The sequence below is a fragment of the Gopherus evgoodei genome, chromosome 19 (genome assembly GCF_007399415.2).
Source record: "Gopherus evgoodei ecotype Sinaloan lineage chromosome 19, rGopEvg1_v1.p, whole genome shotgun sequence".
Taxonomy (NCBI): domain Eukaryota; kingdom Metazoa; phylum Chordata; order Testudines; family Testudinidae; genus Gopherus; species Gopherus evgoodei.
In genome coordinates this window covers 15794776-15812208 of record NC_044340.1, presented here as the reverse complement: position 1 = coordinate 15812208, position 17433 = coordinate 15794776, and the positions used below count along the sequence as shown (strand labels likewise).

General features: G+C 57.2%; 2 protein-coding genes across 8 annotated transcripts in view; one reads left to right on the top strand and one right to left on the bottom strand.

The window, feature by feature from the left end:
- RNF26 (ring finger protein 26) overlaps positions 1-17433 on the top strand; it is a 33183-nt gene that overhangs the window by 10972 nt on the left and 4778 nt on the right. For 2 of the 7 annotated variants that reach the window (XR_003997188.1, XR_003997187.1), the window contains exons 3-4: positions 13610-13717; positions 14372-14752. The gene's annotated coding sequence lies outside the window, so the exon portion shown is untranslated. Of the gene's footprint in view, positions 1-6948; positions 6960-8251; positions 8337-13609; positions 13718-14371; positions 14753-17433 lie in introns of those variants that run through there. The other 5 variants (XR_003997191.1, XR_003997190.1, XR_003997189.1 and 2 more) reach the window with 5 other exon arrangements.
- Positions 7503-13599, bottom strand: C1QTNF5 (C1q and TNF related 5). The gene is made up of 3 exons (XM_030538154.1): positions 13321-13599; positions 9477-9706; positions 7503-9111 (listed from the first exon to the last, which is right to left on the bottom strand). The coding sequence occupies exons 2-3, from the start codon at positions 9697-9699 to the stop codon at positions 8594-8596; spliced, it is 741 nt and encodes a 246-aa protein (XP_030394014.1). The 5' UTR covers positions 9700-9706; positions 13321-13599; the 3' UTR covers positions 7503-8593.

Here is a 17433-nt window from a genome sequence, read left to right as displayed (position 1 = left end):
CTGCAGCCACAGGGGCCGGTGGGAGAGAGCTGTGAAGAGCCATGCTGGGGCACCTCTGCGGGCAGCACCCGTTGCCCATCACATCTGCTACATACTCACTTTTCTGTAGCACCCACCACCCTAGGCTCTCAAAGCACTGTGCATTAATCCAGCGAGTCGCAGAGTGACCCTTCCCTCCTCCTGCAGAGCATTATCCCCATTTTACACATGGGGAAACTGAGGCAGGGTGCGGTTATGGCCAAGGTCGCATGGTGAGTCAGTGGAAGAACTGGGAATAGATCCCAGGAATCCTGAACCCTAATATCTAGCTCTAACCACTAAACCCCACTCTCTGCCAGAGCCAGGCCTCCCAGTGTCCACTCCAACCGCACTAACTACTAGACTGCCCTCAACGACTTATGTCAGACACATCCACTGGGAGGAGTCCATGGCCCTTGGGAGCACTGACAGCTCTGGGTTAGGGAGGGTACCCTTGCTCTGGGGGACCAGGAGCATCTAAATGTACATGAAACTCAGAGGGGGTGAGCCCAAGTCTAGGGGAGCTGTGAAGTCTCATAGCCCCTGGACTCTTGGGTCTCTGTTAGAGATCTCCCCAGCTGGTGCGTGACCCCCTCCCATGAGGGCAGTTGGGACTGGAGAGCTAGCCCGGGGTCCAGCCTGGATTTTCAAGCATGGTCACTGATTTTGGGTGCCCACCAAAAGAGCCTAGAGCTGCTGGGCTCCCTTATGTCAGCGGGCGCTGCAGGGCCCAGCACTCGCTCAAGATCAGGCCCAGGGCATCTCAGCCGGGGCCCCCATCTGGAGGCAGCGGCCACTTTGACAGGCGCCTGCCGCACAAGGGGACTAACTAGCCAGGACAGCCCCAGGCGCGGCCTCTCCCAGGGGACCGAAGGGGTGCTCCATGCTGGGGTGGGGTTACCTGCTAGTAGGACTGGTGCCCGCTGAGGGGAATATTGGGCTAGAATCTCTTCAGCCATGTCTCTGGGCCCCCCTTTGGGATGGGCCTGGGAGACGGGCTGCAATCCCTAGCTCCCGAGCTTCCACAGCTTCCCAGCCCCTCGCACAGGCCTTGATTGGAAGGAACCCCTCTGCTCGTTCGTGCCAGCCTCAGCCCAGAGCTGGAGGAGACGCACCTCTGGGGAGAGAGGGGAGGGCTGTCTCCCTGGCCTGCTCAGCCCCGGGTCCCCTCCTGACTCAGGCCCAGTTAGCACCTGTGGTTCTGCGGCTGCTAGGAACTGGACGGAGAGCTGGCCAGCTCATTCCACAGGGGAGAACTTGGAGAATGGCTCTCAGCTAGGCCTGGCCTCTGGCTCATTTCACACCAGCAGCCAGACGGAGCAGCTCCAGGCCCTTTTGTGGGGAGCAGCCGCTGAAGCCAGACTTGCTCTCACTAATGCAGTGAGCCCTTGCTCCTGCTCCCAGGGCCCCATTGCTGAGGCCTCCACAGCAGCAGAGCTGCTCTGGTCCTGCATTCTCTTTCTGGGGGCTTTGGTCAGCGCAGACCAGGGGTCCAGTGTGGGACCCCCAAGACCTGCCACACAGGCCCACCACTTCTACCCACAGGTGTCGGCTGCAGGGACTTTAACAAGCAGCAGTTTCTAGGTCTCAGGATAGACACGAGTCAAATGGGACCCTGAGTGACCATTGCTGTAAGATCCTATGCAGCCCACGGGCCTGTGATGGGATATCCACTCCACACAAGGTCTGGCCATGTGGGCCAGTTACCAGCCCAGGCTGCAACAAGGAGCAGAGCAGGGATTAATTAGGAATGAAGCTCAGCTGGACAGGAACAGGAGGGGCCTGTATAAAGCCCAGGCTCTTGCCTGCACCAGAGGCTGTAGTGTCCCAAGGTGAGGGAAGGGCTGGCTATCTGTGGCTTAGAGCTGTCCAGATCCTGGCTAATTGTTGTAGAGTCCCTGGGCTGGAACTAGTGTGACCAGACAGCAAGTGTGAAAAATTGGGGTGGGGTGGGAATAAAGCCTATACAAGAAGATGACCCCAAAATTGAGACTGTCCCTATAAAATCAAGACATCTGGTCACCCTAGCTGGAACCCAGTGCAGAGGGCGGGCCTGGGTTCCCCGGCCTGCTACTGGGTGGTGGTGCTGTTAAGTGTCAGTGAAAGAGAAAACTGCCTGGGATGGTGGGTCCTGAGAGACTTTGAGAACATGCCCCTCCTGGCAGGGGAAACTACAGTGACCTGGGAAGGGGCAAGCCATGAAATGGGAGCAGTGAAGTCCTGAGAGAGCCAGACCCAGAGGAGTGATGGAGCGCCCCTGCAGGAAGGGGTTTTTGACCCCGCCAGAGCTCATCTGCAGATGTGGCCAGAAGGAGATGCTCTGGCGGTGAGTTGGTAGGGGCCCTGTCATGGGACGCTCAAGTCCTAACACAGCCCCCAGGCAGGTGCAGGTGGCCCTATTCCCTCTTGCTGTGGGTTGAGGTAGAAGCCTGCTCCAAAGGGGCCTCTGGTCACCTAGCAGGGGATGCTCTGCTCCCCAGCCAAGCCTGGCAGTCTGGGCCCAACCCCTCTGGGACTCAGCTGGGTGGTGGGAAGGGGCTGTTCAGCCCATGGCAGTCCCCACTATGGGGCATCTGACAGGTCCCCCGAGAGAGCTCTCCTCCCAGCTAGCATAGCAGAGGGACGCAGACCCCTGGCATTCATAGCTGGGATGGAGAAGGGAGAGATACCATTCCCTCCATCACCTCCTGCTGGGGGGCCCTGGGGGTGGAACAGCAGAGTCTTCCCTATGGGCAATACCCCAATGCCATTTCTTCCAGCGCCTCCTGCTGGGGGTGGAACAGCAGAGTGCTGCCCTGTGAGCAATGCCCCAACACCACTTCCTCCAGTGCCTCCTGCTGGGGGTGCCTGGGAGTGCAGCGCTAGGAGCTTCCCAGCACTCACAGGGTTCCCTCCAACTCTTTGGGGTGGTGTGTGCTGGCCTGGGGCCTTGGGGAGGATCAGTGGGGAGGTGGGAGGAGCCCATTACCCTGGATAATGATCTGAGTCCCTCGCCTCACAGCCAGCAGCCCTGGCTCCTTGCCCCCACATCTTTGTCCTGCTGCCTAGCTCCCACCTGGGCAGGTAACCAGAGCAGGGGTGGGTTATTCACCCTGGGCTAATATTTTCTTGTGTGTTCTGCCTCTTGGCTCATCGCAGCCAGGGACTCTGGGAGGCTAAAGAGGTGAGGCCAGGGAGCACACGGTAAGGCTGACCCCATGGGGGACCCTGGCCAGGAGTGGGGGCTGCAGAACAGACCAGGCAGGGCACAGCATACGGCTTTTCTGGTTAAGAGGTTAGGGAAAGGACCAGGGGGGTATAGGAGTCTTAGGGGTGGAGATAGAACCCAGCAGTCCTGGCTCCCAGTCACTGCTCTAAGCACTAGCCCATGCTCCTTCCCAGGCCCAGTGTAGGCTCCCAGGCTGCTTTCAGAGCCTGCAGCTCAGGGACGTAGGGGGTGGTGCAGGGCATGGGCCATCTGTCTATGCTCACAGCCTCAGGACCTGCCTGTCCAGTGCTGGGTGTGGAGCAGCTGCTTCTCATCACAGCTGACCCGCACCCACCAGGCCCAGCATCTACCCTCAGCAGGGAGGCAGTGAGGAACATGTCAGGTTTGGGGCTGCTCCCTGGCTTGAGAGCTGGACCCCTGGGGTATCCTGTGTTCTCCCTACCTCCTTCTCTCCTGGGCAGCCATGTACCACCACCCTGCTGCCTTCTTTCCACTCCCAGATCTGCTATTAGCCCCCCACCCCAGCTCTCTTCCCTGCAGACTGGCTCCTTGTCTTACCCCCCAGCTTTCTGGGCCTCTCCAGGGGGTCCTGCTCCTAGTCCCCAGACCACCTGGAAACCTAGTGCCCCTGGATGTGTTCATGGGAGGAGAGGGGTGCCCTCTTGTGGAGCTCTGAGGCTATCACGGACTGCAGCAGGGCGTAGCATGGGAGATGCACCAATAAGATGTTTTTAGAGTTTCCTCTAATTTGTCCTTATTCTGTAACTCTCCCCTCAACTCTACACAATAGCAGCAGCAGAGCTGGGACCAGCATTCTGGAGTCTGAAATAGCTTTCTCCTGCTCAAACCACCTCAACTCCCAGAGTTGGAGCGAACTCAGGAGTCCTGCTTCCCAGTGCCCCGCCTCTAATTGCTGATGCCCTTTGACTGCTTCCTATGGTTGGGGATAGAACCCAGGAGTCTGGTCTCTCACTCAGTCTATCCACTTCGCCACACACCCTTGCTAGGTTCCCCTTCCCAGATCACGCTGTCAACTCCCCACATTAGCAATTTCTCTCCTGTTCCCCAACACCGCTCCCCTCCCTGTTCTGTGGGCCTGGCTCGTTCCTGAGCCCGATTGGCTCCGTGAGAGAGTCTTTTAAATGACAGATATCAGAGGGGTAGCCGTGTTAGTCTGGATCTGTAAAAGCAGCAAAGAGTCCTGTGGCACCTTATAGACTAACAGACGTTTTGGAGCATGAGCTTTTGTGGGTGAATACCCACTTCGTCAGATGCAGGGTATTTTAAATGACAGAGTCAAGCTCTGCTTTTACAGGCCGGGGGGGCATGAAGCATTCAGTCTGGCACCTGGGCCGCTGTCCCTGCAGTGTTTAATAAACCATCATATGTTGGCGCTCTCAAGGTCTCCCACCCAGGCACTGCTTAGCTCGGCAGATCATCTAATGAGCCCACCACCTGAGCAGGGCAGGCAGGCGAGAGGGGGATGAAATGCATTGCCTCCTCCCATGCTCTGCTCCCTGTCTGGGCAGCCCAGATTCTCAGGCCTGTGACACACATGAGCTCAGGCTGGATGATCACAGCTGTCCTCTTGGGGAGATCTGTGATGCCTGCTCCCCCTGGGAGCTCACAGGGCCCAGACTCATTTGCTGTCCCCCTTCCATGCTCTCACAATGGGAAACAGTCCCCAGCTGGGCGCGATCCAGTGGAGTTTGGAAAAGTAGCACCAGGCTATCTTGGACAGAAGTGCAGAGGGCTCTTCCTTCCCTTGCTAAAAATAGGGACCTTTTCCTGAGCCAGGTCACAACATTCACACTGGAAAACTGCAAGGGGAGAGAGGGAAGGGAAGTGAGAAAGTGCTGTCTCAGCAACTCCCGTCCCCAGGGAGGCAGTGAGGGGAGTCAGGCGTCACTCTCCAGGGGAGCTCTGGAGTTCAGAGAGCGAGGGCACTGTTCCAGCTCCGGATCTCAGCACACCTCCCAACTCCACTAATCCTCATGGCAGCCCTCTGAAGAGGGTGAGCCCTATTGGGCGGATGGGAAACTGAGGAAATGACATGGCCAAAATGAGTCAATATCAGAGCTGGGACTAGAAGCAGGAGTCCCGACTTCCACACCCTGCAGGTTGCTCCACCAGGCTCGCAAGGCGCTGGCTGATGCACCCTGTTGCTGTGCAGACTGTGAGGAGTGTCGTGCCCTGGCAGCGGGGCTGGAATTGAACAGAAGCAGGAGCTAGGTACAGGTGGGTTAATCTGCCCAGCTCTGCTGAACTGATGCTTTGCACAGGAACCCTCACAATGTGGGGAGCTGGTGCCCCCTAGGGGAGAGAGGGCTCTGTGCATCTGCTCAAAACTACACAGTGTGGGGCGGGGAGGGGGGTGTCAACAAAGCACAAGGGCATGGCCTTGCCAGCTTGGGTGCAAGCAGGCACAGCCCTTACCTGCAAGAGCAGAGCAGGCAGCCTTGAGAGAAGTGTCTGTAAATGGGCTTCCTGCAGGCGTCCCTCTGTCAAAGGCCGGGAGGCAGCCAGTCTAGTGGTTAGAGCAGGGAGGGAGGCGAGTCAAGACTCCTGGGTTCTGTGCCTAGCTCTGGCACTAACTCACTGTGCAGTCTTGGGCAAGTCACTTCTACTCCCTGTGCGTCAGTATCCAGCTGTAAAACGTCACTGAAGATGACTGGCATCTGCTGGCGCTCAGGCTGCTGGCGAGCAGATCAGACCATGGGCTGCCTCTCTCTCTGTCCCTGCTAGCAGAGACCTGTCATGGGGGAGATACTTTTCCCCTCTCCCCATCCTTGTACCAGAGGGGAACCTGGACACCCAGAATGCCATCCTCCCGGAGAGCTCCAAAGGCTGGCTTCTTCCCCCTTCCCAGGGCAGAGCGGGCAGCTGGAACAGCATGCACACTCCCTCTAGCACTTCCCGGCTCTTCTCCCGCCTTAGCTCAACTTCCCTGCCTGGGGCTGCTTCTCAGTGGAGAAAGGATCCAATCCCAGGTGGCAGAAAGGCCTGTTGATAGAATGAGACCCCTTCTATGGGCAGCACCATCCTACTTTGGGGGGCAGGGGGAAGGGCTTCTCTGTCTACAGAGGTGGCCCTATTAGTAGATGGGCATGGGGACTGTAGCTGCTTAGAGATACGTGGGCCTTCTGGGCTGGGTCCATGTTTCTTTTCTATACCCAAGCCCCCAGCATGTAGAACAATGGGACAGCGAGGGCTGTGTGGCTTGCTGCTTTGTTCCTAGATCCCAGACAGGCCTGGGCCTGGAGCCTTCAGTGTAGTGTAATTAAAGCTGCAAGCAGCGAGAAGACCATGCCTTGGCCCTGCATGCAGGGGTGCCAGCCCGGGGCGGGAGAAGGGGATGGATGTTGTCAGTGTGCACGCTGAGTGTGTGCCTTCGTACCCTGCCTCCCCCAAGCCAAGCATGCTGGGTCTCAGAGGTGACCCTACCCCCTCAAGGAGCTGGGGTCCAGGAGTGCTTTAAATACATCTCACTGGTGACTCCAGCAGCAAAACCAGGGGTGACTGAGGGTGGTCTTCTGTTTCCAAGCACAGGCACTCCGTAGCTGTCCTCCGGGGGCTAGTCCCAGGTATCTGCTATTAGGGAGAGGGAGCAGAGCTTGGCTCACTGCTGTGTGTGACAGGAGAACTGCCAAGCAGCACTGACAGGAGCTCCTGGGTTGACCCAGTGGAGGCAGGGAGCCGGTGCTGCTCTCGGGACTATAGAGCCAGGGGAAAGGGAACAGTGCTATGAAGTGTAAAGATGTCTCCTTCCACCCTATGGTACCCTGTGACACAAACAGGCCCTGCTATGTAGCTGCATGGAGCTGACACACTCCAACATGCCCTAACACACAGAGAAGAGAATACACATGCCAACATGTCCTGACATGCAGAAAAGAACTGACATGCTAACACCTTAACATACCTAGAAGGGAAGACACATAAATAGGCCCTGATACACATACAAGGAAAGACACAAAAAAGCTGACACATGCTAATGCCCTGATGTGCGTACAGGAGCCAATGCAGGCTAACATGCACTGACATACATGCAAGAAAAGATCCTAACGCACCTAGTCACGCATACAAGAGAAAACACAACACTCAGACTTGCATTTGTGGGCTGATAATACAGCTATGCCCTGGTGAGCACACAGATGATGCACACAAACATGCCCCGACAGGCATACAACATGCTAACAAGCTTTGGATGTACAAGAACCCAAATGTATGATCATGCCCTGACGTGTTCCGGAGCAGACATGCTAACAGGCTGACGAATAGTTAAGAGCCCGTTTATTGAGGGTTCACGGGGAGGTCATATACACTGGGAGAGCGACATCCGGGTGGCATGAAAGCAGAGTGGTCTCTGCACCTAACACAGATGAGGTTGGGTGGCTGAGCTGGCAAAGCCACCGCCTGTCAACCAAGCTCCTGCTCCACGTCCCAGCCGCGGCCCTATGCAGGGTGTGCTCGGAGCAGGTCCAGCAGGTACTGGAGTCAGGCCACATGTGGTGTCTGCTTGTCAAATGGCAGCACACAGTGGGGGCAGGGTCCAGTCCTTTGTAACTGGGTCCGCCTGGAGCCCCCACATTGGGTTCGATGGGATTTTGCTGTATTACCGTGGGAGTAAGTGGGAAGAAGATCTGGCCAGATCCTCAGCTGGCGTACAGCCGTGACGCTCCATAGAGGAGCTGTGTGATTTACAGCAGTGGGGGGTCTGGGCTGTGCATTGGAAGCCCCCGAAGAGCCCTGTTTATGCTCAGAGCAGGGAGGGCACCGTGGCAGGCTTCCCTAGCACAGCCCCAGCAACATCCCAGGAGTTCTATCCCCATGGCCCACCCAGCCCTTGGCTTCTCTGCTGAGATAGGGGGTGAGTGAGCCCTACAGACACCTGGGGGGTTGTGCCATGGGCACTACCCAGTCTCGCTGGGATGCAGCACTTGCACTTCAGGGAATATGCATCAATCCTAAATGGCTATGGGAAGTAACGTACAATAACCACGTTCTTTCGTCTCCATTGCACAGACAGCGAGTGCCCCAAGGAGCCAGGAGACCAGCTGGGCTGAGACCTCCCAGACTTCATGCACCAGTGATAATAAGAATACTTAGCTCTTATGCAGTACTAATTAATGACTCCTCACAGAGTCCCACTCTGGGGTAGGGAAGCATCATTATCCCCACTGTACGTGGTAGTGGGAAGCGTCAATGGCGAAGAACCCAGGAGTCCTGGCTCCCAGGACCGTGCTTAGGCCACTGGACCCGGATGCCTCTTGGGGGTCCCTCCCCAGGGGACGTGACGGGGTTTGGGCTGTGCGCTGAGGGGACGGCACTCCTCAGTCGCTCCCCCTGCCCCCGGCAGCTGGGGTCTCAGGCGAAGACGGCTGAGTTCTGCCAGTAGGTGTACACCAGGAAGCCGGTGAAGGTGCTGTCCGTCTTGATGCTGGAGTAGAAGCCGATGTAGTCGCCCACACCGACTTGAACCCACACTTCGTCCTCAGGCTCCAGGCGCACCAGGGCGCCGCCCGACAGCGAGGTGGGCTTGGGCCAGTTGCCGTAGAACTGGAAGAAGGAGGCCACTGAATGGCCGTTCTTCATGATGTCAAACTGCAGGCTGCTGCGGTACACCGTGGCGTGGACGGCGAAGTAGTAGACGCCGGGGATCTCGCAGGTGAACTTGCCCGTGTCCGCGTCATAGTGGCCCTGCTCGTTGATCAGCACAACGTCAAAGCGGATGGGCTGGTCCGCCAGGGGCGGGCTGCGCGACTCCGAGCGCTTGGCGGTGAAGGCTGAGCGGGGAGCCACCGCGCACTCCCCTTGCGCCCCCTTCTCCCCGTTCAGACCGTTCATGCCGGGGCTGCCGCTGTCCCCGCGGGGACCTGGGACTCCTGAGGGGGAGGAGAGAGAACATCAAAGGGTGCAGGAGAGATGCCCAGTGCACTGGAGCCACTAATAACCAGCCAGCCCATCCATCTCTGGATCTAATTCGTCATACACCCATCCCCATGGGATCTGTGCCCCTGGCTGCATGTCATGGATCCCAAACAGAGCAGATAGGACCTACTCCCCACCTCACATGGTATCTAATTTATTTCCCCTTGAAGGCAGAACACGGAGACCTTTTGAATCTATCTGGCTGGCTGGTTAACCCAACTGGCCCAGTGCAGTAGCCATGGGTTTGCCGTTGACTCCTCCCTCACTGGGAGCTGGGTTCCAGTTCCTGGTGCATTCTCCAGCAGGGAGGTCTCCTTACCAGGTTGCCCGATCTCTCCCTTCTCTCCCTGTATCCCGGCTGCTCCGTCCCGGCCGTCACGTCCATCTCTGCCTGGAAGACCCTGGCTTCCATGGATGCCGGGTGTGCCTGGGATTCCGGGCTGCCCAGAGCACAGGCTCGGGATCTTGTTGTCCTCGATCTGGATGGAACTGGCGATCAGCCCGAGGAAGAGGAAGAGTTGCTGCTTCATCTCAGCTGCCATGGAGGGGCTGGGAGGAGAGTGAACCGTTATGTCTCTAGCATGCTGCGAGGTGGAGGCCCTGGTTTCACAGCTGTGATTAGGGTGTGTGGGCTGTACGTTCCCCTCACGCTACAGTGACGCTCCGACTGAGGTTGGGTACCAGAGACGCTGGACACTGGACTTGATGGACCAGCGGTCCAGCCCAGAAGGGTAGGAGCTATGGGATACTGGCCTGGGTAGGCCACGAGCCCGGTCAGTCCAGTCCAATCTGCCCCTCACCAGAGTATTTGAGACCATGGCACGACAGGAGGGAGGACAATGGGCTAGATGGGCCAGATGTGTGTGTGTGAATTGTGTGCTGTGAGCTATGCGGTGGGTATGTGCATGGTTGGTTGTGAGCTGAATTGAGAGGTGTGTATGCGGTGAGTTGTGGGCTGTGAGCTGTATGGAGGGCATCATGGGTTGTGAGCAATGGGTGGTTCTGAGCTCTGTGTGTTATTGGTTGTGAGCTGTGGGGTGTGTGGGTGGTTGTGGGCTGTGTGTGTCATGGGCTGTGGGGGTGGTTGTGGACTGTGGGGGATTGTGGGCTGTGTGTCTCATGGATTGTGAGCATGGGATGTAGGGGTGATTGTGGGCTGTGTGTCTCATGGATTGTGAGCATGGGATGTAGGGGTGATTGTGGGCTGTGTGTGTCATGGGTTGTGAGTGTGGGGTGTGTGGGTGGTTGTGGGCTGTGTGTGTCATGGGTTGTGGGCTGTGGGGGTGGTTGTGTGTGTGGGGTGTATGAGTGGTTGTTGGCTGGGTGTGTGGGGTGTATGGGTAGTTGTGGGCTGTGTCATGGGTTGTGAGCATGGGGTGTGTGGATTGTTTTGGGCTGTGTGTCCCCTGGGTAGTGAGCATGGGGTATGTGGGTGGTTGTGGGCTTTCTGTGTCATGGGTTGTGAGCTGTGGGGTGTGTGGGTGGTTGTGGGCTGTGGGTCCTGGATTGTGGGCTGTAGGTGTCATGAGTTGTGAGCTGTGGGTGGGTGAGTGGTTGTGGGCTGTGTGTCCTGGGTTGTGAGCTGTGGGGTGTGTGGGTGGTTGTGGGCTGTGTGACCTGGGTTGTAAGCATGGGGTGTGTGGGTGGTTGTGGGCTGTGGATGTCATGGGTTGTGAGCAGTGGGGTGTGTGGGGGCTTGTGGGCTGTGGGTGTCATGGGTTGTGGGGTGTATGGGTAGTTGTGGGCTGTGTCATGGGTTGTGAGCGTGGATTGTTTTCGGCTGTGTGTCCCCTGGGTTGTGAACGTGGGGTGTGTGGGTGGTTGTGGGCTTTCTGTGCCATGGGTTGTGAGCTGTGGGGTGTGTGGGTGGTTGTGGGCTGTGGGTCCTGGATTGTGGGCTGTGTGGGTGGTTGTGGGCTGTAGGTGTCATGAGTTGTGAGCTGAGGGTGGGTGATGGTTGTGGGCTGTGTGTCCTGGGTTGTGAGCTGTGGGGTGTGTGGGTGGTTGTGGGCTGTGTGACCTGGGTTGTAAGCATGGGGTGTGTGGGTGGTTGTGAGCTGCGGGGTGTCTGGGTGGTTGTGGGCTGTGGGTGTCATAGGTTGTGAGCAGTGGGATGTGTGGGGGCTTGTGGGCTGTGAGTGTCATGGGTTGTGGGGTGTATGGGTGGTTGTGGGCTGTGTCCTGGGTTGTGGGGTGTGTGGGTGGGTGTGAGCTGTGTGTCCTGGGTTGTGGGGGGTGGTTGTGGGTTGTGATCATGGGGTGTGTGTGTGGGTGGTTGTGAGGATGGGGTGTGTGGGCGGTGGTAGGCTGTGAGCGTGGGGTGTGTGGGTGGTTGTGAGCATGGGGTGTGTGGGTCGTTGTGGGTTGTGACTGTGGGGTGTGTGGTGGTGGTGAGCGTTGGGTATGTGGGTGGTGGTGAGCGTGGGGTGTGTGGGTGGTTGTGGGTTGTGAGCGTGGGGTGTGTGGGTGGTTGTGAGCGTGGGGTGTGTGGGTGGTTGTGGATTGTGAGCGTGGGGTGTGTGGGTGGTTGTGAGCGTGGGGTGTGTGGATGGTTGTGGGCTGTGAGCGTGGGGTGTGTGGTGGTGGTGAGTGCTGGGTGTGTGGGTGGTTGTGGGTTGTGAGTGTGGGGGTGGCTGTGAGTGTGGGGTGTGTGGGTGGTTGTGGGTTGTGAGCATGGGGTGTGTGGGTGGCGGTGGACTGTGAGCGTGGGGTGTGTGGGTGGTGGTGGGCTGTGGGGTGTGTGGGTGGCGGTGGACTGTGAGCGTGGGGTGTGTGGGTGGTGGTGGGCTGTGGTCAAGGAACCTGTCTCTATTTTCCTGCCCTCTAGGCCAGGGGTTCTCAACCTTTTTCGTTCTGAGCCCCCCACCCCCACATGCTATAAAAACTCCTCCGCCCAGCTGTGCCGCCACAACTGGTTTTCTGCATACAAAGCCCGGGCCAGCATTAGGGGGTAGCAAGCAGGGCAGTGGCCCGGAGCTCCATGCCACAGGGGGCCCCGCAAAGCTAAGTTGCTCAGGCTTCAACTCCAGCCCCAGGTGTCAGCGCTCAGGGCGCCGGGGTTCCAGCACTGCGCAGCGAGGCTCCAGTGAGTCTAACCCTGACCCTGCTTGGCAGCCCCCTGAAACCTGCTCATGGCCCTGGACTCCTGGTTGAGAACTAGTAGGGGTCCCTTTGCCCCGCACTCTGTGCTCATTCCCCAAGTGGGCTCCTGCTGTGCTGACGGTGACTCCCACACTCCGAACTCTCCCTTCACACGGGGCACGAGGTCAGGACCCTTCCAGATATGCCAAACCCGTAGAAAAAAACTGCAGAAATTAGGCTTGTTTTTGGCTGAATTGGCTTCTGAGTTGCTTGTTGGCTAGTTTTTGGCTTGCAGATTGTTTAGCTTGTAGCTTTTTTTTTTTCAATGGGCTCCCGGCAAGCAGGGGCAAGCGGGGGAGAGAGTCGGGGTGCACGGCAGGCCCATCGCAGTCCCACACTGCATGTCAGGGGGATCTAGTCACATAGAGTGTTGGGGTTCTTAGGGATTGGCTTGGTTTGGCCTTGTTTTGAAATGGGATTGGCTTGATTTTTGGCTTATTGTGAAAGTCAGCGTGCTTATTTACCATGTGAAAGTTGGCACCTGTGGACCCTTCCTAGCTCCATGGCAAGTTACCCAGGGGCTGCAGCACTGCACCCAGAGGCAGGGTAGCACCTCTCCCCGCCTCCCGAGGCTGTGGAATGTGGGGACACCCTCCCAGCTTGTGCAGCATTACCGCCTTCCCAGTGGGGCCAGAACCCAGCCCTTCCCCTGCCTGCATGGCTCGTATTTCCCCCCACTCTCCCAAGCAGGGCTGCTATCCAACTCACTTCAGCCTTGGCCTTCCCTGCATTGCCCCACGCAGGCCTCTCCCCAGCCTGGCTCAGAGCGCCCGGATAAGCAGGGATCCATTGGGGAGTGGAAGGGGAGCAGGTCTCTCTCCTTCCGGACTCCCGCAGGCCACAAATAAAAGGAAAAGAAGAAAAACAGAGCCTGGCGCTGGAATGTGTCATGACTGGAGCTGGGACCGAGCCGAGCTCCCGGGCCTGGCCGAGTTGCTAAGGGAAATCCCATGGCCCGTCTGGCCTCATAGCTACACCGTCAACTTTGTTAGGAGCAGCTGGAGCTGGTTAGCTTTACTTACTGTGTATCCCGGCTCTCCTGCTGCGCCTGCTTTGCGTCCCCTTGTCCTGTGAGCTCTTCCTGACCACTTCAGTTCCGAGGAAAGGCTGTCTCTCTGCTCCCCCCCTTCCCCTCCTTGTGTCTCTCCTCCCAAACTCCAAAGGAAATCAGTGACTTTCAGAGCCAAGAGCTACAAGAGGAGGGGAAAAATATCCCAATGTCGGAAATGCTGCAACCAGTGGGAGGAGGGCGGGAGAGAGAACCACAGACCTGACTCGAAAAACCCCTTGACTTAACACATCACCCTACAGGAGCCGCCAAGGGAAAGAGGCAGAGAAAGAAAAGGAGCGAGGGGAATGGCAGAACAGGGAAGGACAGAGGAGGGTGAAGGAGGTGGCTTACATCCTCATCTAGATTAGGTAAGTAGCCATGAATGTGTCAGCTCCCCCATTCTGGAAGCACCAGGCCAGTCTTCGTGCTGTGGGGCGTGCTGCTATGCCAGAGATGGGCTAGCTCATTTTTGTGGTGATTTCCCTGGATGGAGTGGAGCCCAGTGACAGGGCTGGGGAAGGATGGGGAATGCGAGGCAAGCCGAAAACTGGCCTCCTGAAGGGGAGCACAGGGGTGTTTGGGCCAGGCGGGTGTTTTGTGGAAGGTCTTGCAGGAGGAGAGGCTGCAGGTGTGGCAGGTGGGAGTGAAGAGCAAAGAGCATGAGGAATCCTGCAATTCAGTCCTGCTTAGGGGCATCATGAGACACGAACTAAACCACACACCCATGGACGGCATGCGCTCAGTGTGCTGATTGCTACTGTCCACATCACACGCGCAGCAAAGCCCACGTGGCATGGACACACCTCTAAAGCCATGGACCGCACACACAGACTCACTAACGCTGAGCACAGGGGCCACACATCCATCAGCACAACACACAAACGTGGGGTGCACAACACACACGGGGGAGGTGTCACACCCTCGCTGGCACAACACACAAACACTCTCCCCTACTAATGTGAAACACCAGCCAACCATGTGAGACCTTTGACTTGGCCTGGGCTCACATTTCTCTCTTTCAGCTCCCCAGGTCACTGCAGGTTTCTCCTGGGACAGCAGGTGAGCCGAATGGACAGCAGCATTGCGAAGAGCACAGCAAGGTCCCGGATCGCCTCCACAGGCTGGAGTTTTCTGCCGGGAGGCTGGCTGTAAAGCCCCCTTGCTCCCCCCTACTCATGGCCTGGGGCTCCTCAGCTCCAGAGTATGCTGAGTTCTGGGAGCTGGGGCTTTGTCAGCAGGACTGGGTGCAGCTGATCCATGAGTGCCTGCAATCCCAGGGAACAGGCCATGGCCAGCTTGCTGGCGGATACAGAAACGCAATAGAGGAAATGACCGGGGCAGCCAGTACGGGTGTGAGGGGAGCTCTCTTCCTCGTCGCTGGAGCATGGGACACAGTGCCGGAGGTGAGCCTTTGAAACTCTTATTTAACTCATTTCAGCTCTGAGTGAAGCCCAAGGGGCTCTCGCCCCAGCTCTGCCTGGCATGGGGATGGGAGGAGAGGTTCTCCGGCCAAGGAGAATTCCCTGGAGAAGCAGCCAGCCAGAGGGCTGATAGCCAGGCAAAGACCTGTGTGCCCAATGAGTTTGTGGAGCTTCCCATGGGAGAGGTGTCCCCATCACCGAAAAGCCCAGCTCACCACTGGCAGAAATTAACAATGGCGATAATCTATCCTGGTCTAGTGTTTTCAGCCATACATGGTCCTCCCAATCCTCCTCAGCATCCTTATTTTACAGATGGGGAAACTGAGGTAGGGGACAGTCACGTGACTTGTGCAGACAGTCTGCAGCAAAGCTGGGAGTAGACCCCTGAAGTCCTGAGTCCTGCTCTAACTGCTTGGTCACACTGCCTCCTTTTGACAGTTGTACCAGAGGCTAAGAACTGAATGGGTCACTCTCAAAAAAGCTAGAGGCAGACCCTACAGGTAGAGAAAACACAGTCCATCTGCCTGATTTCCTGACAGCAGTAACAACTCCTCCACTGCCCCCAAAGGAAATCCAGTGAAGAATTCTCTCTCTGCCTCCTGTTGACATGTGCAGCAGGTTTTACTCTGGGCTTGTTTTTTTTACAAAAAGCGGCTTAAATATTTTGCGAGTTGTGGATTGCAGAGGTTTGGGGCTTGTTCCCTTTGGAGGTTGCTTACTTGGGCTTTTTTGCAAAGGTGACTTCAACACAACGTTCTAGTTTAAACATGGTTGTAGGAGTGGTGTTGGTGATTGAGCAGCCTCAGGGTGATGCACTTCCTTAGAATTTGAGAATCCTCCTGTCCCCACTCCCATTCAATTAAGAAAACACACCCAAATTCATGAACTTTGGGGCCCGCCCCTTGACACATCCTATGCTCCAATTTTTTGTCCCACACCAGGCTGTGCTCCAGTGGTTCAACACAGGAATGTACCACTGAGGCAACAGAGACCATGGAGGGTGGAAAGAGCGAGAATGACCCTTTTAAATAATGGAAGTACGCACACATGTGTTATTTTAATAGTTTTCATGTGTAACTTGTATGCAACAAAACTAGAACTACAGACATTGGAATTTGTATAAACAGCCCCCACTGTCCTCCCTCTGAAACAGCCTGGGCTTTTTTGGAAAGGCAGGGTTGCTTTCCTTTCTTCAGGAGACTTGGCAACATGGTGTTGTTGCAGTGTGCAAAGGCAGCAGGAGGTAGTGAGCTGTAATGTAGCTATCACGTCTCAGTGCCGGGGGTTCCTGGGAGATGTGCACTAGCAAAGGGGACATGGTCATGTCTCAGTGTCAGGGGTTCCAAGGAGCTGTGCACTAGCAGGGGTGGGGGGGTGGGGGGGATGCAGTCATGTCTCAGTGCCAGGGGTTCCTGGGAGCGGTGCTCTAGCGAAGGGGACATGGTCACGTTTCAGTGCCAGGGGTTCCTGGAAGCTGTGCACTAGCAGGGGGGACGCGGTCACATCTTGGTGCCAGGGGTTCTTGGGGGTTGCGCTGTAGCTGTGGGGGGGATGGGATGCAGTCACATCTCAGTGCCAGGGGTTCCTGGGAGCTGTGCACTGATGGGGTGATCGGTGGACGCAGTCATATTTTAGTGCCAGGGGTTCCTGGGAGCTGTGCACTAGTCAAGGGGGGAAATGCAGTCACGTCTTGGTGCCAGGGGTTGCTGGGGGGGATGGGATGCGGTCACATCTAGGTGCCAAGCATTCCTGGGTGTTGTGCTGTAGTGTGTGTGTGTGGGAACATGGTCATGTCTCGGTGCCAGGGGTTCCTGGGAGCTGTGCACTAGCAGGGGGAAGGGTGCAGTCACGTCTCAGCGTCAGGAGTTCCCAGGAGCTGTACACTAGTGAACAGAAGCCCTGCTCTGAGCCTATGCTGAGAGAGTCCCTCTGTGCCCTTCCCAGCAGAGGTCCCAGGTGAGGTAGGTGGCAGTGCCAGCGTTCTGGATCACAGGGGTGGTGTTCAGCCAGCCACACTGGCCTGTGGATCCTCCCAGTGGATGAGAAAACAGGATGTTGTCTTTGGTCAGGAGAAGCTTGTTTGTGGCTTTAAGGCACAGCCAGCCTTAGTGGAGTGGTCAGGAGTCAGGCCAGGATTCCTAACCCAACCGGCAGCTCCAGCTATGGCCCTTCCCCTGCTCCAAAGCCGAATCCACCTTCCCCTTCCTCAGGAGTGGAATCTCTTCCACCCTCTCCCCAGTTCCTCCCACCCTCTCCAGCTTGGGGAGGGGTTCAGTATTTACACCTGGGGGAGAACCCCTGCGCTGCTCTGGGTGAGATGAGCTCAGACCAATGCAGAGCCAAGAACCTCTTCCCCCCCACGCCCCTGAAATGGGAGGGGTTCAGATAACAAAGGAGCCTAGATCTTCTCCTTGGGTTTTGGTCCTCCCAAACAACCCCGCCCACCTCCATCCCAGCCCTGCTATGAGCCCTACCAAATTCACAGCCATGAAAAGTACATCACAGACCGTGAAATCTGGGCTTTCACGTGCTTTTACCCTGTACCATACAGATTTCAGGGTGGAGACCAGCATTTCTCAAATTGGGGGTTGCACGGTGTTGTCACCCTTACTTCTGCACTGCCTTCAGAGCTGGGCGGCCGGAGAGCGGCAGCTGTTGGCTGG

Excerpts from the sequence above, each read along its gene's own strand:
- C1QTNF5 (XM_030538154.1), bottom strand. The coding sequence starts at position 9,699 with ATGGCAGCTGAGATGAAGCAGCAACTCTTCCTCTTCCTCGGGCTGATC. Across the intron at positions 9,112-9,476 it reads GGGAGAGATCGGGCAACCTG|GAGTCCCAGGTCCCCGCGGG; the intron begins GTAAGGAGACCT and ends CCTCCCCCTCAG.